This window comes from Myotis brandtii, unplaced genomic scaffold (genome assembly GCF_000412655.1).
Source record: "Myotis brandtii unplaced genomic scaffold, ASM41265v1 scaffold384, whole genome shotgun sequence".
Lineage (NCBI taxonomy): Eukaryota > Metazoa > Chordata > Mammalia > Chiroptera > Vespertilionidae > Myotis > Myotis brandtii.
This window is the reverse complement of record NW_005364745.1, coordinates 1,623,399-1,645,231: the sequence shown is the minus strand read 5'-3', so window position 1 is coordinate 1,645,231 and position 21,833 is coordinate 1,623,399. Positions and strand designations below refer to the sequence as shown.

Sequence of the window (21,833 nt, the reverse complement as noted above, 5' to 3'; positions counted from 1 at the left end):
TACCAGAAGAAGGGAAAATTTATATTTAAGATCCATATGTCTGATTATAGAGATAGCCTACTACATATGTTGAGGAGAAAGTGAGGTCCATATTGTGTAAAAAATGATTTACTAGTATTTGAAAAAAATTTCCATGAAGATATCAACTACGTTTTCTTCTTTATTTAATTAGGTGAAGTTCTGAAGAGAACTTGAGTTTACATTATTTTTTCTCACCTTATAAGATCTAATTCTTCATATATATATTTCAATGAGGACTATCAGATTAGCTTTTTATATTTTAATTGCATTTTTCTGGTTATAAAAACAGTACATATTAAGTCTAAGAAATTGACGATGAATGTAGAAAAGATCATTAAGAAAGTACATATCATATATAATCACATCACTCATAGAATAGTCCCAGATGTGACATATAAATTAATAAATTTTGATGTCCAAGAAAATTGTGTTAACATATAAAATGGCATACCATATAAAGTGAAAATATTATCACTTTTATTTCAAATGAAGAATTTTTGTGTTCTTATTAGGAGAGAATATTGATATTTTAAATCCAAAGAGATTGAAGAGGAAAAGTAAATGGGTATAACAGGGCCATTGAGTAATAGACCCTCCCTGAAACTAGCTACTTACCTGATTTATAACTGTAAGGAGCATGCTGACCATTCAGACTACAGTCGTCTTCTGTTATTTGTGCATATGTAGGAGAATAGAAAGGCCATTCAAATGAATGGATATTCCAGGAGTTCTCAGAATTGGCTTTGGAGTGTATCTTTGTTCTTACATTTGAATATAGATATAACTAACCTGAAAATTGACTTCAAACAAATGAAGCTATGCCTGGGAAAGCTTGTCTCTGAGGAAGTGAGGAGCTTACCTGTTCTTCCGTTTGTACTGGGAATAGGCTAATGATCTGTCTTCCTGATACAGTCCCAGGCCAGGCAGAGCCGCTCCTCTCGAGAAGTTTTCTAGAAATGAGTCGGGGGTGCCCTTGCACAGTCAGGGTTACACAAGGACTGGTACACAGAGGGGACTTGAACTATCGGCGGACCAAATGCCAACTGAAAATAAACTTGAGAGAAAGACTATATTTGGCATTTATCTGCCTTCTAAAATGCAGTGAAACCTTCTTAATGGGTAGCACACGGGGATGGAAAAAATAGGCTTTGAATTAACTTTCCATTATCTGATTTTTATTAAAGAGCAATCAGGCAACTGGTTGACCAGGGAATAGCAGTTGCTTTGAATTATGTATTATTTTGAATAGAGAGATATCAGCTGGATGAAATTTTACTGTAATCCACTTTCTTGGGAAGATTAAATAGTGCACATTCTAGATAGATCCTGATGAACATACTTATGTGTAATAGAATATGTATTTCCCCCCAGTGAAGAGGTAAGACAGTACATCATAGGTATAGGGAGCATTTGCTCACTGAGAACTGAAAGGCAGGGTATGTGAGCACTGGTTGTATCCTCGGATTCTGAGGTGTATGAATATTTGATAGGGAACCTGGGAGTAAGTAGGTGATGGTGGCTTTTAAGTGGAAATCTGCCCATATAGAAGTTACATGGTTATTTCTCTAGCACCGCCCTTTCCTGGGTCCAGAGCTAGCTTCCAGCATGGCTGCTAGGACAGTGTTTTACAGTCAAGAAGCACGGCTATCAGTCAGTACTACTTTCTGTACCGGTATTTTCTTTAAGCACTGAGAAAGAAAGATGCCATTGGGCTAAATGAAAAACAATATTGCATTTTTGCTGCTTTTATGATTTGGGTTCCTGAGGCCTTTCTTGGGGTTTCCTGAAGTAAGCAGCACACACACCAGAGCTCAGTTTACGCAGTCAGTGGAGTCCAGCTGGTTGCCCTGCTGACTAAGCTTCGCAGTGCCCAAGGGCTGGCTGGCTGCAGGGCAGCTTGATGAAGTCACTTCTCGTCCTCAGTGCCCCTAAAGGTGTCATGTGATGGATGTCCCAGGGCAGTAGTGTTCAGGATTTGAAGAGTGCCCATCTGCAGGCACATGAGAGCAGAGAGAAGAGAAACCGTCCATTTCATGGTGCTTTAACTGTTAATACCTTCCTTATGGAGTCTTAAACTGTTCTAGTTAGGGGAAAATGACAGGAACTAGTTTAGTGCTGATTCCTTCTTTTTATTTAAAAAAATCACACAGTACAATTGATCTCTTTTTTAAGTATACAGTTCTGTGCCTTTTATACAAGTAGAGTCTCAGAGCCCCATCGACACAATCAGGACAGAAGGAGTTCCCTCACCCCCACACACATCTTTGTGCTCCCCCTCTAGTCACATTCTCACCTGTCACCCCGCCCCACTCTCACCCCGGCCCTCACTGATCTGTTCTCCATCCCTGTAGTGTTGCCTTCTCAGGAACGTCTTGTAAGTGCCCTCAGACAGGGCGTAACCTCAGACCGCCTTCTTTCTGCAGAATGAATGCCTTTGAGACCCATCAAGGTCACTTCTGTGAATCAGTAGTTTCCTATAGCGTATTGCTGAGTAGTTTCCTGTATGGTACAGTTTGTCTACCTTAAAGGACATTGGATTATTTCCAGTTTTTGGAGATTATGGATAGAGCTGCTATAAGCGTATATCTATATCTATATATATAAAAGGCTAATATGCTAAGTGTCCATCCGACCAGTAGCCATGATGCATACTGACCACCAGGGGGCAGACGCTCAATGCAGAAGCTACCGTGGCATGCACTGGCCATTTACAGAGAAACGGCACCATGGACCTGACACCCACAAAACAACACTTGGCTTCCCCCAAGTGGGACACAGGCCCTGCCATCACTCTGGAGCAACAGCCCACCAAATTGCAGCTGATGCTGCCGAGACCCCATGGAGCAAAATGTGACCCACAGCCCAGCTCAGCCCAGAAATGGTGGCTGTGGGCTCCGGGTAATGACATCACGTAGCAACACCTGGCTTCCTCTCCCTAGCAACAGGCCATTTAACAATAAATGGCACTGCAGACCTGGTGCCCACAAAGCAACACTCAGCTTCCCCCAAGTGGGACACAGGCCCACCACCATCCCGGAGAGACAGCCCACCAAATCGCAGCTGACGCTGCCAAAACCCCATAGCAAAAATGCAGCCCACAGCCCAGCCCAGCCCAGAAACGGTCTCTATGGACGCCAGGTTATGATGTCATGTAGCAATGCCTGGCTTCCTCTCCCTAGCGACTAGCCTCCTTGCAGTTTCTTCAGCCCAGGAACATGACTTGTTTTATAGCCAGGTGCAAACACTTTATACTGTAACCAAATGCCTGTGAAGCTTTTTCCTGTGCTTCATCTCATTTGATCCTCACAGAAATCCTGGAGTAGGTAGATAGGAGACTCGATGGAGTCCTATTTTCTTTTCATTAGCCGGACAACAGAGATTTAGAAAGCTTAGAAACTTGACCTGACTGAAAAGTAGTAAGAAATGGTGGACCTTGAAAATGACTTCAGGTTTTCTCACTGCGCAGAATATAGTCAAACACTGCTGCAGTTAAATATTTTTCCCTTTGTTCTCCCTGCATGATCTATAATAACAGCCTGCTTCATGTTGATATTTACTGCTGTGTTGCTGACAGTTACCTGAAAGAGAAGTTGGGGTGCTTCACTCGGCTGGAAAAAGTTTAGCTAAATCAGAAAGCAGGTCTAATTAAGCAAGTTTATTCTATATCTATAAAAGGCTAACTTGACTCACACATGTGCAATACATATAAAGCTCTCACTGGCGCCAATTGCAGGTGTGTGTTTCGATCTGTCATTGTAGATTGTGAATTTGGTTAACACTTCTATTATAGAGAAAGGGCAAATAACGTTATTAAAATATTTCTTCTAATTAAGTTCCTTTCAACGTGCACAAATTTGTGCACTGGGACACTAGTATATATATAATCATAAGTTTTCATAAACACCTAATAGTAGGCTGGCTGGTCATATGGTGAGTGCATGTTTATTTTTATAGGAATATGCTAGGCCAGTCTTCAGAGAAGCAATAATATCTAGCATTCTCACCCACAGTGCATGCATTTTCCACTTTCTCTGATCCTCACCAGCATTTCGTATTGTTGGCATTTTGAACTTTATATGTTCTAATATGTGTGGTGCAGGATCTAATCATGGTTGTAATTTGCATTTTCCTAATGGCTCATGATGCTGCATATCTTAATGTATTCATTTTCCATTTTTATGTCGTGTTTGGCAAAGTACCTATTCAGGTTTTTTTACCATTTTAAAGTCAGGTTGTATGTTTTCTTACTGTTAAGTTTTGAGAGCCTTTTATATATTCTACGTGCCAATATTTTTTTGCCAAATATATGATTTAAAAATATTTTCTCCCACTCTGTTGCTTGTTTTTTTATTTGTTTGTGTTTTACTTTTTCTTAATGGTGTATTTTATAAAGCAGAAGATTTTAATTTTGATAAAGTCTAGTTTATCAGTTTTTTTATTTTATAGACTGTACTTCGGTGTTGCATCTACGAACTCCTTGACAGACCCAGGCCACACAGATTTTCTTTGTTTTCCTCTAAAAGTTTTATGTTTTACACTTAGTTGTGGTCCATTTTGAGCTAATTGTTGTGTAATAGAGTGAGATACAGGTTGAGGCAGGGCCAGGATGAGGGTCAGGTCCAAGAACAAAATTTAAGAAGGTGCCAAAAATCTCAGTAATTAAGATAAATAACATTTTAGCAGTGCTGTGCCAAGCTGCATTAAGTCCTGAGACCAAAGAAAAAATCAGTTGATCTGGTCTTGTCTTTATTTAAAATTTTGATGTTTTGCTCATCACAGATTTTGGGGGTGTGCGGGTGTGGAGTACCAGAGTGGGGGAAATGGTTAACTCACTGCCGCTTCAGTGGTACTGTGAATTCTGGACGAATTCCCCAACCTACCTACTACTGTTTGCTTCTCAGGGCCCTCAAGTAGGCTCTCCATGCCTTTTGTCCAGGTGTTACAACTGCCCTCAGAGGGAGAGACTGTGTGAAATGTGTTTCCCCTGGCTCACCCAGAGCCAGGGGGATTTACAGCAGGGATGGGAAACTTAACAGTGAAATAGTACACATCGCAGCAGGCGTAACTAGGAGGTGTCTCTACCGTTGCTGCACATATGCAGGGACATTCATAGTGTAGGGAGTAGGGTTAGGTCACTGATCCCGGAATGAGTCTCCTCTCTCACCCTGGAGGTATGTTCTCTTGACATCTGTCCGTTGCAGGCAACGCTGCTGGCTGTTGCTTATTAGCGGCTGCTTGGCATCAGGCCTGCTTCGCTCAGTTTTTCAGTGTTATCTTCTTGCCTTCCTGAGAGCTGCGGCCTACCTCTCCGATATGAAAATCAGGCTTACTGTTGTTGTTTTTTAAATTGTTGACAGTATTACAGATGTCTCCCAATCCCCCCTCTTTACCTCCCCCTCCCCCCAGCCCCTATCCCACCCCAGGTCTTCACCACACTATTGTCTGTGTCCACTGGTTATGCTTACTTTAAAATATGTGTGTGTGTGTGTGTGTGTGTGTGTGTGTGTGTGTGTGTGATTTCAGGTGGAAGGGAGTGGTGGGGGGAGAGAGAGAGAGAAACATCAATGATGAGAGAGAATCATTAATTGGCTGCCTCCTGCATGCCCCACACTGGGGACCTAGCCCACAACCTGGGCATTTACCCTGACCAGGAATCAAACCTTGACCTCCTGGTTCATAGGTCAACGTTCAAGAACTGAGCCATGCTGATCAAGCTGGTTATGCTTACTTTTAACAGAAAATTTTACTTAAAGAGCTTATTCCTGCTTATGAAAGCCCTTACCATCATACCTGTTTTTCCTTTACTTTTAGCCTCACATTCTTAGAACCCGCATCCTTTACTCTAGTCCTCGTGGACTCGGAGGACAGCTGGTCAACCTCCTCTGTTTCCTTGAGGATTATAAAGTTACTGTTCAGTCTTCTCTTGTCTAAAGGAACCACAATTAGTTCTTGGTATTGTCGTTGTTTTTAACATTTCCTTGTGGGATATTTTCTCACCTTCTCTTATCTTTGATGCTCTCTTCTCAACCATTTCTAGATTCTAATGTGACCAAATTGGAGTAAGAGTCTCCTAGGTGCCATTTGGGTAGTAAGGGCATTCTATTCCCAATGCTTAGCATAACATGTGACACATAGTAGGTATTTGGTGAAAAGGTATTTGTTAATGTTGCTTTACCTCTTGTTTTATTTTATTCTAGTGTGTCCTTATTGGTGCCTACTGTCATGGCCTATTCCCTATCACCCTTTCTTGTTTCTATTTTTTTGTTAATAGATTAAAAAAATTAATTTGGTATTTCAGAGTAAAAATGTTTTAGATTTGATGAAAGAAGTGCACGTTTTATTTTGTCTGCTTCTTTAAAACTTGAGATGACCCTTTTTCAGTCTTACTAAAAATAGCCCTGTTTCAAGTTCCATGGAGGAAACAAATTTACTGCGGATGCTTAAAATGCTGGCAATTTAAAACTCGAATAAATATAATTTGTTTGGGTTGTTATAATGTTGATGAATATGATCTGTGCCCTGGCTCTATTTTGTAGAACACACTCTGCTTTGAAGTAAGGAGATTATTTGTTGGAATTTGTCACTATATTTTATCAAAAGTCTGATCACTGTTCCTCCTTAGAAGGAAGAATTCCCATATACTTATCACTTCATTTCTGTTCACATCTCCAGTCTTTTTAAAAAGAAAAACTTCATAAATTTATGTAAAGCAGTAGACTCTTAATTCAGGTGCAGCTTTTTTTATTCTCTATCAACATTCTCTTCTTTGAAATCCTGTTTGTGTCGGAATCCAGACTCGGAACCCACAGGGAGATGTCTTCTCCTGTAATCATCTGTTTGACCGTGGCCCCGTTTTGGGAGTTACATGGTAGAAGCGCTCCCACTTGATGCCTCAGGCTTCATAAATCACCAAAGGCAGAAGCATGAGGACTGAAGGAGGGCTTGTCCAGTTGAGCAGTTTATCCATTTTCTAGTGTCATTTAATCTTCTAACATCCTATGTTAAAAGGTGTCTACTACTTCTTGGTGCCAGCAGTTTCTTTCTTTCTTTTTTAATATTTTTATGGATTTCAGAGAGGAAGTGAGAGGGAGAGAGACATGGAAACATCAATGATGAGAGAGAATCATTGATGGGTTACCTCCTTCACACCCACTACTGGGATCGAGCCCTCAACCTGGACATGTTCCCTGACTGGGAATCGAACCACAACCTCCCGGTTCATAAGTCAATGCTCAACCACTGAGCCACACCGGCTGGGTGGTTGCCAGCAGTTTCAAAGAAATGTTTTCTGTTTACTGTTTTGCTTTCATTTCTAGTAGAAAAGTCAGCATTTCCCTTTTGGTTAAACAGAAACTTTTTCCCCCTTCTCTGCACACGAGTTTGGTGTTTTACTTAATTGGTATTTGAATTTATCTGTATTTCCTTAAATAGACATAATTGCCATGAACGCCAAAACTGGGTGAAGAATCAGGCGCTAGATAATACAGCCCCGAAGGAGAAACATACTTGACTCCTCTGTAACATATCAAAAAGGAGAGCTTGATTTTGTAGATGTTTGAAGGTGTTCAGAATGACACACTGTTTTTTATATGTTGTATAAACATATAACACAGTAATAACTAGTGCCCTCTTGCCTGACCCCAGCTCCATGTTCCGTCCCACTGAGTGATGACCACGAGAAGACTGTATGTCTGGTAGAGTTTTCTGTGACACTTTCCCTCTCCCAACCTGAATCTGATGAATGATCTTCAGTAATAAGTTTCCCAGCTGTTCTAGCAGAGCTCCGGCCAGAGTTCACTGTTATATATAGTGTGGGGAGGAGAGAGGTCTGTAATTAACACATCTCCCCGGAGAGTGGTTTTCCCTCTGTGGAGTGACAGGTAATGCTGTGTCTTGTATGAGGAGGGGTTGTGAGACCCCCAAAGAGCTAAATAAAGGAGCATGAGTTGTGAAACATCTTTTCCTGTACTCTATTAAGATAAATAGCGCTTTACATATCCTGGATAGCTCATCTTTGAAGATTTAGCTTTTCCTGTATTTTTTTGGTTTTACGTACTTAATGACTTCCAAGCTCTGATCACATATATTCCTCATCTAGTAGTTAGGGATTGAGTAGTTCTATCCACTTATGCCTTGTTTATTCATATACTCAAAGAATTTGTAGTCATTGATTTTATGCCCATCTCTAACTATTGATGAATGAAGAAGGCGAAAGGGCCTGGGTCCCTGTGGATTTGGTTGAGAGAGGGGCTGGGTAGTGCTGCCCAAGCTTCTCCACACCCAGTCCCCAGGGTAGATCATACAGGATGTACACAGGTAAGACTGCTCTTTGCTGGCAGGGACTTGCCTGAGGCTCTGGGGCTCCGGGTCTCGGCACACCTGTCCCTCCCCCACCCCACCGTCCCATCCCATGCCCATAGTGGGAAGCTCCGCTGGATGCTGGGATGTGCTTCCAGTAGCAATTCTGAGTGGATCCCTCTGGGAAGGGGCCTCTGGGCATGTGCCTATGGGCCCCACCACCCATGTCCCTCACCCTGTAGACTCTAGCTTCCAGGCTCGGGTTTGCTTCTTGCTCCCAGACTGTCGTTGATAAGAATAATTACCAGATTTTCTTCAGCCATAATTTGTGCTTTCTTTGACTTTATAAATTCTTTCAAGGATTGGACCAAACTAAAATTTAGTGTTTTCAATTAGATGAAGAAAATTGTGTTTAATTTTCTTACCCAAGAGACTTTCCATTTTCTCCGAGAACTTTTTCTCGTGATGAAATTCTTTAGGCAAGTTTATTATCAGATGCAGATGTGATTCATTTAGTGCCAAGGACAACTACCAGATTCCAGATTCCTGATTCCTGCTGCTTTAGTGGTTACCTTAATTTTAGAGCATAAGCTGTAAATGAACTGATTTTAATACATGCATTTCCTATGGGCTCAATGAGAATTAATTTACTAATTAGATGACAGTTTTTTAAACTCGTAATCTGTGCATCTGAACCAACATTTCTGGCAGGGGCAGAGCCACGCTTTTCTGTGTTTGGTTTCTATGAAAGTGCTCTGGCCTTGTTGCCTTTTCGAGCCCTCAGTCTTGGCCTTCTGTCTGGTTTATCAGAGATTAGTGGGGGCAGGGGAGGGGAAGACTGAGAAGATTCCCCGCGAGCAGTGACAGTTGCTACAGGTCTGGTCCTGTGGTGGAAGTTGCTTGGAGTGTGAGGAGTGCGGGGAGGAAGACAGGACAGGTGCGAGCCCACTTAGAAGGAGAGCAGAGCAGAGCAGAGCAAATGTCTGTCTTTGATCTTTCCATTCGAGGGTTGTCTTCGTGGGGCTCAGGTGGGTGCTGAGGAGTCTTGTTTATTAGACTGAAGCTCACGCACAGGTTTGCTTCCTGAACTTCAGAGGGCTAAGGCCCAGCCCCATGGCCTGTGCATGCGGCAAGATAATGCAAGTTTGGGAAGAGCAGGGCTTTGGGAGGACAGGACCAAGCCTGGGAAGGTTGACAGAATCCCCACCTCACTCTTCTCCCCAGCTCAGTATTTTAATGTGGAAAGCTGTTTTTCTTCCTCTGTGAAAGAAAACCTGTGAAAATCGGAAGACAGTTCTTTCTCCAGTACTTTTCTTCTTTCTCCAGTACTTTTCCATTTTCATCTGACTTCTTTTTATTTGTTTTGGACTCAACATCTTGATCTGTGTTCTTCGCCTTGGGGATCAACACACACGTACATGACCATTCCGATGTATTGGGTAGTCCTGAGGATGCCCGTGACTGGGGGCCACCCCTGAACAAAGCTGCAAGACGGGCGGCAGTCTCCCCACGGTCTCCCACGGACAGGTGTGGGCTCTTCATTTGAAAATCCTGACAACGCTGGTTCTCGCACGGATCCCTGAGTGAGCCTCTCCATTCTTGGACTTACTGACAGAAACAAAACAGGAAAAGCCAGATGCAGCTTGGTTTACAGTGCGGGTCAGCAGCTGGGGAGGATCAGGAAGTGGGGCTTCATCATCAGCATGCCGCAGATAGGAAATTATGAAGGATGCCAGCTTCTCAGCACGGGCTGTGGAGCGGGGCGCTGTTTGGATGCGTGCATTGCAGACGCCTGAGATGTTCCGCAGGCATTGATTTCTTTTACAGAAACATTTGTGAACCGGGCAGTGGTGGGCTTTTTCCTTTATGATTTTAGTAATACCATCTGCTTTTTAATATAAACTTGCTAAGATTTCTACTTCTGGGTTAGGTCGGTTTGGAAAGGATATAAAACCTCCGACATCCCCTCCTCCCCATCTTCTGAAATAGGACTTTGCATAATTAGGTCGTGTGAGGGAACAAGCATTAGACTTGGAAAAACTTCCCCGCTTCTCCCAGCTGCTCTCTGTACAAGGTCGTGACCTTGGGCAAGTTACCCGCCCTTCGACAAACCTCCGTTTTTTTCTTGTGAAATGGAAATAAGTTTACCAATTTTGTAGTGTTGTTGTGAGGATTCTGTTACTTTAAATAAGATAAAATTCCAGATACCTAATAGTTCTCTTCCCACATGTCCTAAAACATAAGTTTATTACTCTCATTGGCTTCCTTCTCTCCTTATTTGCTTCCATAATTTCACTTAAAGTAAACCCCAAAACCACAGAAGTAAATTATTTGGAATTTTTCATGGCCTTTCACTTGTGTTCAGGGCTAACTCCGGAATCCCTGTTTGGGCATTTGGACACTGCCGTTCATACGCAGCGTCTCTTCTTCCCTAGCCCACCCTCTTTTCTTGTGGTCTCTGCAGAGAAGAAAGATCTGTGTTGAGCACATTAAAGTCTGGTAACTCCTTGTCATCTTGCTTACGATTTCCAACTCCGGTTAGCATCTCCTCATGGCTGCTGCAGAGCTAAGTACTTTGGGGACAGATTGGGACTGTTCTGTTCTGCCAGTTTGTAACACTAAAATGAAAGTAGGCTTTGGTTTAAAAGACAAGACCGAATTTTATGCTAAAGTGAAGTTTAGCTTGGGCAGCTAGGGGAAGCCATTAATGGTCCCACATGTTTTGGTAAGATGAACTACATTAAATTGATAAAGTGCTTTATCAATTTAGTTAAGCAAATCATGAAAGTAGTTGTGAAATATGCAGACTCATTCCAAAATTGAGTTCTTTGCCCAACAGTGGTCTGCTGCCTTTTGAAGCTCGCGGTATAATGTGAAGGCTTTCGCTCTGGTCCTTGTAGACCCTTCATGACTCTCTTCTCTGGTCCTTCGATGCAGATGTGTTCTCTTCACCTGCCGCATGGCCTGTAGGTTTGACCGTCTGAGTGTGAGCCCCCAGCCACAGAAGCACCTCTTCAAGAACAGAGGCTGAAAGCAGTTGGGTGGGTGGGTGGTTGATCGAGGGAATGCACTCTTTCAAGTAGTCATAGCTCATCTGTCTTCTGATGGCTCCTCAGGCTTCTAGCAGGCACGTGTCCCGTTGTTGTGAAGTAAAGCCCGGCATGTATGTTTGACAAGTTAGCAGCGTGGCAGCTCTGCTCGCTCCCAGCCTCGCTGCCGTCTCGGGGATTGTTTGGGTTGGCAGATGGCCAGCTCTCTGCTATAAGATGCATTTCCTTGACAGGACAAAGTGCGGGGCCGCATTAGCTGCAAAGTTTCTGAAGGTTAGCTAAACACGCACAATAAATATTAATAAACAAAAAAGGCCCACCCAACCTTTGACTTTGAATTCTGTTTCTTCATTCCACGTTCTGGAATCCCTGTAGTACTTGATTAATAACCAGTCTTAGGGTAATTGAGCCTTAAGTATCCCTTGCCTAAGTCTGACTGCTCAGAGCCCCCATTGGCTGCGTTGGGGACTCATTGCCACAGTGGATGGATGGGCTCTGAATGACTGGTTAGTGCAAGGGCGCTTGTTTGCCTGCTCCTTGCTTCCGTGTGAAAAGGAGTGTAAATGTGCTGGCCAGCCCTGTGTGTCTCTGCGAGCTCTGAGGGGGAAGTTGTGAACAAGAGTAGAGGTGCAGCGTCCAAGCTGGGCCTCCCTGGAAAGCAATCAGACATTGGTCTGTTGGCCTGGGCAGTGGCCTCTCTCTAACATTTACACCCATGGCATGGAGGGAGAGAGTAACAGTAACTTGCTGCCCCTGCACACTGCCTGTTTGGCTGGGTGTCTTGGAATTTCCCAGGCCTACATTGTGGATCTTTTCCAATTCTGCACCCTGCTCACTTGAAAACATTTGAAAACCAGTAATCTTAGATGCTTAGCCAGACCTCTGGAGAAACAAGGAAGGGAGATAACTTGAGTATTAGATCCTTACGATTGTCCCGGGACTGTTTGTGAGTGGCCGAGATTCGGAAGGCTCTTGACAGCCCCTCTCACTGTCCTCTCTTGCTCTCTGGTTCATGCTCTTTCCTCATTTTAGGACCACATGGGGGAGGACCGCCCCCACTGCATGTGTGAGATACTTGGGTATAATAAGGGTCTGGAGAAATAAAATTATTCCTCGTAGGTGGTAATATTTTAACTTGAAAGTCATCTCCAACTTAGCAAAGCAATCCAGTTAGGCTTCGGTGAACTGTAACTTTTGATTCATTTCTTCAGCAAAAATTCATTGAGCACCAGATACTTGGCATACATTGCCACACCAAACAGACCAAGATCTCTGCCTATGTGGACATGCGTTCTAGTGCAGAGGCAGGATAAGCATAACTCACAATGCATTATACATTATGTTAAAAGGTGATGCATGCTGTGAAAAAGAAAGCTCGGAGTAAGGGGAGTCATAGGGTGTAGCGCTCAATAGGGTGGTCTAAGCAAAGATTGAAGAAGGTGAATATTGGCTTGGCTGAACTTATGCTAGACAGGGGCTATGAAGTTATGTTTGTGACTCTTCTCATGTTTCCATGTGCCTGGTCGTGACCACTGGAAATTTCCACTGTTCTCAAATTAGTCTCAGTAGTGGAGCTACTTTGCAGACCCTGAGCTATTGATATATTTAATTCCATATTAACAACCAGGCACAGTTTTACTAGGAAAAAAAATGTAATTTTATATATGCGTGCATTTTAATGTATGTTCCACAAGCCTATGTACAAAACTATGTGCACAACGACAACCCTCCCCAAAAAGTCAAGCTCTATGTGATTTTTATGGTTTACGATTTTTCAAGTTTTTCTGTTAATAGTGACTTACTTTAGTAAGTGTGAATATTTTATATATATATATATTTTATATATATATATATGATATATATATTAAGTACTTGTAACTGAATTAGATAGATTTATAAAAAATTGTGGAAAGAAAACCTAAGCTGTGAAAATCTACTCTTTTAGCTTAAGTTCCCTCATACCAACAGGGAAAACCAGCCATTCTGATGTGATTTTCCTCAATAGAACATCTCAGCCCCCTTCAGTGGTACAGAGCTGAGGCTACTCTTGGAGGGTGTTGTCAGACATGAACTGGAAGCCTGCAGCCTCCTTACATTTCCTGCCAGCTCCTCAGTCTCAGGGAAGATTGGTAGCCATTGAGCTATATGCATATTTTTTGCCAGGCAGGTGGGATCCAGGATTTTTATAAAAAGGAACTGCAGAGAGTTCCAGATATTCTGTCTTAACAAAAGAGTAGGAGGATTAGGGAGGAGAAATCAAAGATCAAGCCAAGGTAGACCTAGGAGAAGGAAATTCCATTGTTTTCATTTCACTATTAGAATGTAAAATGGCAGCACCTATTGTACCCTTTTTCCTTGGTCCTTGTACATTGCTTGGTGCATAAGTTGTTAATAAATGTTGAATTGAGGTTTCCACTCATTTCCTGTCCCATCCCAGTGAGATCTGCAGGACCAAGCTCATGCTGTTTGTTCCTATCAACTTCTGCTTCATTGTTTCCCCCTTAATCCTATCCCTGCCACCCTTCCCCCCTGTGCCCTCTCACTGCAGTCCCTCTCACCTGTGCCCTTTCACTGCAGTCCCTCCCCCCTGTGCCCTCTCACTGCAGGCCCTCCCCCCTGTGCCCTCTCACTGCAGTCCCTCCCCCCTGTGCCCCTCTCACTGCAGTCCCTCCCACCTGTGCCCTCTCACTGCAGGCCCTCCCACCTGTGCCCTCTCACTGCAGACAGAAATTAAAATTAGGTTGTGGGTCTCACTGAGAACTCGAGCTTCTTTCTGGCCCAGAGCACCGCTCACTGCCTTCACAGCCGTGGATTCAGGGATCAGAACTTCCACGGAGTCTCCTCTTAAACAGCTTTTCATTTAGGTTCATGTCAAGTCCGTGTTCTGCGTCTCTGCTTTCCTTCTGCTATTCTCCTCTGGTTTATCTCACAGACAGGGAGGTGTTCTTCAATGCCTGCAAATATGTGTTGTCCCTGAAAAAGCTTTATGAGACTTGGAGCCTTGTGAACCGAAAACAATAACCACCTGGTCCCAGTCTGCTGTCCAGGGACGCGCTGTGAGTGTCCAAGCATTAAACTCCGAGCTCTAACTGCGCCAGAGGCAGCAGGACTGAGTTATGTGTTTAGCTTTCCCAGATGCCAGCCTCTCGTGGCGGCGGAGTGGGGAAGCCCAGCACTGTGGTGTCAGGGCTGTGAGGAGGGAACATCTTCCTTATGTTAATAGTGTTGGGATGGAAATGGACCAAAGGAATACCTTAGGTTTAGAAGAAAATGTCCTAAAAGATACAGAGGTAACCACTAGGCTGATAGTCGGATTAGTAAACCAGCCATGGGAGTACCAGCAGGATTTCCCCATCTGTAGCTGATCACCATGCCTCTCCTTTTCAGAGTGTGGTCCGCTGCCTGTGGCATCCAAAGCTGAACCAGATCATGGTGGGAACTGGAAACGGGCTGGCGAAAGTCTATTATGACCCCAACAAGAGTCAGAGGTATTCAGCACTGTTGCCTGTTGTAGATGGATGACAACAACTGGGGGGAGGGCCTTTGTTTCACCCGCTTTCATTTATTCCCTCCTTTGATGGGGATCCATCCTTTCAGAAAATGCAGCTGGCACAGAGCAAAGCCTCAGACTTTTAGCATTGTGCTTTAGAGGATTTGGGTATCACCCTTGATCCAGACAGAATTCAAAGTGAAAGTGTCCTGGGGATTTGCAGTTCTTTAGCTGAAATGCTGAGTGCAGGGGGAGGCCGGCCCACTCTACATACCACCCTGGACAGTGGCATTAGCAGTGATGCATGTAGGGGATCAACAAGGCAGCAAGCTGACCACTAACAGGAAATGGGGCCGGCCAGTCTGTTTTGTTCCCTCTCTATCTGGCCTTTTATCAGATAGAAGGGTGGTTCCCTGCCAGCAGAAGGGGAAGCACAAACACTTCCGCCTTCCAACCCCTGGCTCACCCCAGATGCCCAATGTAAGCACACTAGTGTATTTCAGAGAACTTCGCTGAAGCCCAGTCGGTCCACTCCCATTTTCCTTGGGCACAAAGGTGGACATGGATGGACATAAGAAAAGGATGGTGTTGCTTTTCTCTGACTGAATGGTCATTCTGGGGAGTAAGCCTGGTTAGCCAGTATTAAAATTCATGCTGATGTCACTGGAGTCCCCCATAGACCTGCCTTGAGGTCCCACATGCTTTACTAAAGAGTATCCATTGGCCATAATTTGGCTCTACGTGGAAGCAGACAGTCTTGTCTTCTTCAGAACTTTCTGACCTAGGGTTGGAACCTTTGTCCTAGAAAATAAAGTTACATATTGTGGTATTTAAGAACAAATAGGTTTTTGTTTTTCCATAAAGAATTTGAAAATGCTAATATAACTCGGATGAGAGGGAGTCCGGTCCACTGGAGAAGACGATGAGCCCCATTTGATAGTGCCCATTTGGAAAGCACTGCCTTCGGGATCTTTAAGAATTGGCTTGTTTGTGTATGCCTCTCCCGAGCGGGATGGCTCGTGCTGCTAAGGAGAAGGGAGGTGTCCTGAGCACACTTTTGGTTCATCCCCCGCATTCTTAGCCCCTTGGCAGCGCTGCCCAGCCAGCTCAGTGCCAGACACTCGTCCTCTTGTATTTGAGATGCTTACAAATGCCACTTGGGGTCTAGACCATCCAGACTGCTTTCACCTGGGACATAAACGAAAATTTGAACCCTCTGACCTTTAGCGTGAAAAGGCTGATTAATGTTATTAATATCTCCTGAAGATTTTCATTGTAGGTTATTTCTGTACATTTTTAAACCAGCCTTCTGCTGCCCAGTTACCTCTGCATCCCTTTCTCTCTGTAGTAACCACTGACAGCAGTCTTGCTTTCCTTACGGTCGGTCTCTTATCACGGCAGCTTCATCTGTCACATCCCTGAGAAAGTCAAGGGTGTGGTGAGATGAGAGTGTCTGATGCTTTCAACATATGCTTTCTGTTTCTGAGACCAAGTAAAGAAAACACTATGCTTTTACCCTCCCCAGGGGAGCAAAATTATGTGTGGTCAAAACCCAGCGGAAGGCGAAACAAGCTGAGACTCTGACCCAGGACTACATCATCACCCGTAAGTTGTTAGCTGGTTTCTTCACCACCCATCTCTCCGCTCTAGTGCGGTGCTGATCTCATGGCTCTGGGGGCAGGAGAAGCCCTCAGAGCTCAGGCAGATGCCACCAGTGCTCCCATGCGTGTGGACAGGACTGCAGCCATGGACCAGCTCACCCTGGGCTTCTGTGACTCATCACGGAGACGGAGTCATTTTATGTAACTTTCAACCCCAAACGGAAAAGCCTGTTGGAACCTAATGCATTACTCTGTAGCAGCCTTTTAAAGAATAACAATCTGTTCTAAGAATAAACAAGAAAGAGTGCTGGTCCTGGAATCGGGGGAGCTGGTGCGTCCAGTTCAATTACTGACCGGCCATGTGATGCTGGACAACAGTTTTATCAGGGGAGGGAGGAGGCCACGTGGAGGCTCTCCCCCACCTCCCTCTGCATTTCGTGACCTGCCATCGCCCGGCCCAGAGGCACTGAGATGGAAGGTTAACTACCTGGGATCTGATCAGAAATCCCCAGGACAGCAGCTCCTCTGGGTTTGCCACACACCTCGTCAATCAGTCGGGCAGAATTCTGTGTCCCCAGAGCCTCAGTCTCAGGCCGGTCCTAGACGGCAGCCAGGAAGGCAGCCTCGGATGCTGTAGCACTTGTCGTGGGCGGAAGCCCCTGTGGACTTATCCACTCTCCTCTAAGCCCAGGGGGCGCTGCACTGCTGGGCTCTCTCCCGGTGGTGGGTCTTCTATGAGACCAGCTCCCTTGGAACTTATGGTCCCTGAAGGGATCCCACAACACTTCTTGCAGGAGTAGAAGTGTTAAAGTCGGTGTCATAACAGTCTGGCTCATGTAATTACATGCGGCCTACTTAAATTCCTCCAGCCGTTTGAAGTGAAAAGCTATGTTCCCCTCCTAAAAATACTGCGTGCCGTGTTGCCCAACAGGGACGGCGCTGTGTCCCGGACTCAGGCTGCCTGTTTCACCAGCGCGTGATACGGCCCAGGCCCAGGTGCTGGAGTGGAGGCGGGGGGTGGGGGTGGGGATACTGGGAGCATGTTTGAGGTGGTGCAGACATTTCTGTTATTCATATTATAAACTCCTTTTAAATTCCTATTATTCCTTTACCTGCCTCTCCCAGGCCTCTGGGGAAAATTTTCCCTTGTAAGGAGGTTTTAATCTGCATGCAAGCATCCAAAGAAATTATTCAGGTGCTTTTTCTGGTCAAAAAAAGATATTTTATTCCCCCACCTCCCAAATGTTCTCCCTCTTCCCCAGATACCGTTTCCCTCTTAAATCCATATGCTCTTTTATGTTCTGAAATTTAATTCTGACACTGAGTAAACACACAACCATAATTGGACAAGTATTGCTTTGATTTTTATTGTTTGGCTTGTCCACAGCGATGTAGGAATAATGCCCATCCAGTCGCCACGCAGGAGAGCCGGGCACCCCCGTGCATTCGGGCAACCTTTATCCCAGTTTCAGTGGGACAAGTGCCCCTCCCTTCCGGCCACTCAGTGTCGTCAGCTCCTCCTGAGAGGTGGTCACATTTCAGAAACGTGTGAAGTGATTCCAGTGCCTCTGAGGCATCTGAGGAGACCTCGGGGCTGACGGCAGGCTGCTGGCACGATGCACATGCAGGCCCATCAGAGAAAAGAAGAGGCGGCCCCATTACAGTGTGTCTTCTCCAAACCACAGAAATTAGGTCTAACTGCCCCCCAGGGCTTGGGAAACGGGGAGCCTCCCCAGTGTTTCCGTGACAGTCTCTGGCCATTTCCTGCGTGCCATCGGTTGCCAGGAGAGGTGAACAACGAGTCTGGTCTCCAACAGAATTGGTTAATTGGTTACAGTAAGACTGTCTTTTGTTATTAGAGGAAAGCTGTCATTATGACTTCCATTTCATCTTTCGGTTAGTCATGCCCTAGCTATGCCTTTTGGGTGGAAGGCTTATTATTATAATGAAATTTTTCAAATGTGACTCCTCGTAGCTCATGCCTTGCCGATGTTCCGTGAGCCCCGCCAGCGGAGCACCAGGAAGCAGCTGGAGAAGGACAGACTGGACCCCCTGAAGTCGCACAAGCCCGAGCCTCCTGTGGCGGGCCCAGGTGACTGCTCTCGGCGTGGCCTGCAGAGGGGTGGGGACAGCAAGGGGGAGTGGCTGGAGAATGGGGACCATCTTTGGGGCCTGGATGTTTCTTTGTCTTCAGAGAGATTTTACTAAATAGGTGTTTTCAGACATTTTCTTGTTAGCATCAGAAGCTTTTGCTTAGATATAGGATGCGAATTCCAGTGCACATAGCTGACCAGATGGCGCTGTAATGCTGAAGTGGAGAGGAAGCCCAGACCCGTCAGCTTGGTCTCTAACTTGAGCCCTGGAGGTGACCTCGGTGGAACTCTGGGGCTCCTGGGAGCCCACTGCTAAAACCGTGGCTCTCAGCATTGGCTTAATATGTACCATTGGGCACTTTGACCAGAATCCAGGCTGGGTTAGGTTTCACACGAGGCAGAAAATGGCCATCATTTTAGTTCCATGCTGGTAAAATGGAGCTGCCTATTGCCCTGGGAGATGAATAAAAGTCCTTAAAGGTTTTAACAAAGTCTGTACCGGAAGGAAGCAAAGCAGCCTTGGCCACAGCACAGCACACGCCTTTACCAGAACCCCACTTCTGTTATCCCCGCGGAGTTTCCTTCTGTCCCAGCTCACAAGCCTACAGCTTTTGACTTGTTCATTCATCTGAACCTGAGTTGTGGACCCACATCTGTTTGGCCTGCCCCTTCAGCATTGAACACATACCACATATCAATCTCATTTTTTAGGAAAGTTTTCTCTGCCACCATCCTAATCAAAGTTTCTAAATAGTAGGGCCTGGATTGACAAACACTTCTGACTAACTCGGCACCTTATCTCCTTATCTCCATCACTCGCCCTCCTTCCTACCTCACCTGCATGCTCCTTACACCAGCTGTCATTCCCAACTCCTGCTGCCCGAGATCTTCCAAGCTTCCCACTGGCCATTTGCATTTCCAGAGATTGGAAGTTCTCGACAGTCTGACCCTGACCTCTTCTGAGCTTTCCCCAATTGGATTCATCTCTTCCTAAACACCCCACAACCAACTCCCTCTATCCTCCCTCTGAGTACTAGAATAATTACTGGGGCCATGTAAGTTCTTTGGCAATTAATTATTTAATCTCTTCATATCTTGATTTATAAAATCAATCTTTTAGTGCTGTTTGGCTTTTCATTTTATTTTTTTTAATCTTCCTAAAAAGTCAATCTTCTTATGTTTTTGACTGTCAGGCATGTTGGGGACTTACAGGGAATAAACTCCTGCCTTACGAAGCTTGCTGTCTCCCAGAGCAGTGAGAGTGAACTACTGAGTTAGTGCGCTCAGCTTGCTTGTTTTCTCCCCTACGAGGTCCTTGGGAGATGGGAAGCCCCAAGATATGTTTGTTCAAAACTACAATATCATCTAACAAATACTGGTTACTTTTATTAATTGAATTTCAAATGATCATACCTGAGGAATTTTTTAAGGTATATACATGGCAAACTACTTGTAATTCTCCCGACATCCATATCATTATGTAAATTAAGCAACGGAGGCATAACAAAAATGTCTCTATTTACAAATGTGCTAGGAAAGTTGAGGTTCAGTGAGTTGCTACTTTGGTTGTGACCATCATAAATGAAAACTGAAAGGACGATGTTCAAGCACTGCTGAGACCTGTGTGCTTCACACAAGTCTGAAGAACTTGAGCCCCTCGCTCAAGACCCTGATTCTGGCGGGGGAGGGAGAAAAATCAGGTCGTGCCAGAGTTCCAGTCCGACTGTCATTCATTAACTGGGCACCTTGGAAGCCAGCGCCAAGGGCTTCTCAGCCTTTTCAGAAGTAGAGTGTGCACAGGGCAGACCGATAGGTTGTCATGCGTGTTATGTTCCTGACGTGGATGTTTCCCTTTGAACAGGTCGTGGCGGCCGGGTGGGAACCCACGGCGGCACCCTGTCCTCATACATCGTGAAGAACATTGCTTTAGATAAGACCGACGACAGCAATCCCCGGGAGGCCATCCTGCGCCACGCCAAGGCCGCGGAGGACAACCCGTACTGGGTTTCTCCAGCCTATTCCAAGTAAGGGGACAGCCTTTCACGGGGAAAAGTCCTCACGCTTAACGCATTGGGAAGAACAGTGGCTGCTCTGAGGTTCTCATGTCTCCATTTCCTGTTTTATCCTGGAGTATAAAAACTAGGCCAGGCACCCATCGTTCTGAAATCCGGGCATCTGTGTATCTTAGGACTCTAACATGGTGAATTGTCAACCAGGCCAGTTCCACCAGATTACAGCCTAGTGTAAGCCCATTAATTATGTGAAGTCCATTCCTCCTGTGATAAAAAAAATTTATTGCCTGTGTGCATTATCTAAGTTGAGGAGGGTTAAAAGCAAACGAAGGGGAGGAGCTCTAGGTCTGTTATTAAGACTGCCTTTCACGTGTGGAGTGGTACCTGTGAGTAACACTTACACAGCAGCGGAGACTGCCTGCTCAGGTTCCCTTACATGGCCCAGTATGGAGGAGCAAGTAATGGCCCTTAACGCAACGAAACCAGCTACACTTACACGAAAGAAAGGCACTACTGTAGAATTGGGGCTTTAAAATTTTTTATTTTAAACTTAACAAAGTTGCAAAAACAGTACAAAGTATTCATGTATGCTCTTCACCCAACTTCCCCTAATGTGAACACCTTACATAACCAAAGTACAATTAATTAGCACAATACAACTTAAGATTGGTACAATACTGTTAAGTAAGCTACGAACCCTACTTTATTTTCCCACTAATATCCTATCAAGGATCCCACTGCGTTTAGTTGTTACTTCTTAGTCTCCTCCAGTTACAGATTCTCAGCCTGTCTAGTCTCTCATGACCTTGACACTTTCAGTGAACGCCAGTCTGTTAGTTTGTACACTTTCTCTCAGTTTGTCCACTATTTTCTCATGATTGGAATGAAACTGTGCATTTTTGGCAAAAACAAAACAAGGGGGATGTGTCGTTCTCAGTGCATCGTATCAGGGCCTCATGTCACTGTGTCTTCTGGCGGGTGATGCTAACTGTGACCGCTTGGTTGAGTGACGTGTCCCCCATGGTTCTCCACCATAAGGCTACTATTACATTTTGAATTCATACATTTCCTTTTTATTTATTTATTTATTTATTTATTTTTCTTTTTTTCTTTTTTTTTTAAATTAAATCGTTATTGTTCAGATTACATTTGTTCCTCTTTTTTTCCCCCCATAACGCCCCTCCTCCCAGTTCCCGCCCCACCCTCCGCCCTCACTCCCCACCCACTGTCCTCATCCATAGGTGCACGATTTTTGTCCAGTCTCTTCC

General features: G+C 44.7%; 1 protein-coding gene across 1 annotated transcript in view; it reads left to right on the top strand.

The window, feature by feature from the left end:
* Positions 1-21,833, top strand: part of WDR70 (WD repeat domain 70) — a 190,613-nt gene that overhangs the window by 155,570 nt on the left and 13,210 nt on the right. Inside the window, exons 13-16 of the mRNA XM_005872616.2 lie at positions 14,757-14,857; positions 16,385-16,464; positions 18,436-18,552; positions 20,415-20,577. Of these exons, the coding sequence (XP_005872678.2) occupies positions 14,757-14,857; positions 16,385-16,464; positions 18,436-18,552; positions 20,415-20,577 (461 nt within the window). The remainder of the gene's footprint in view (positions 1-14,756; positions 14,858-16,384; positions 16,465-18,435; positions 18,553-20,414; positions 20,578-21,833) is intronic.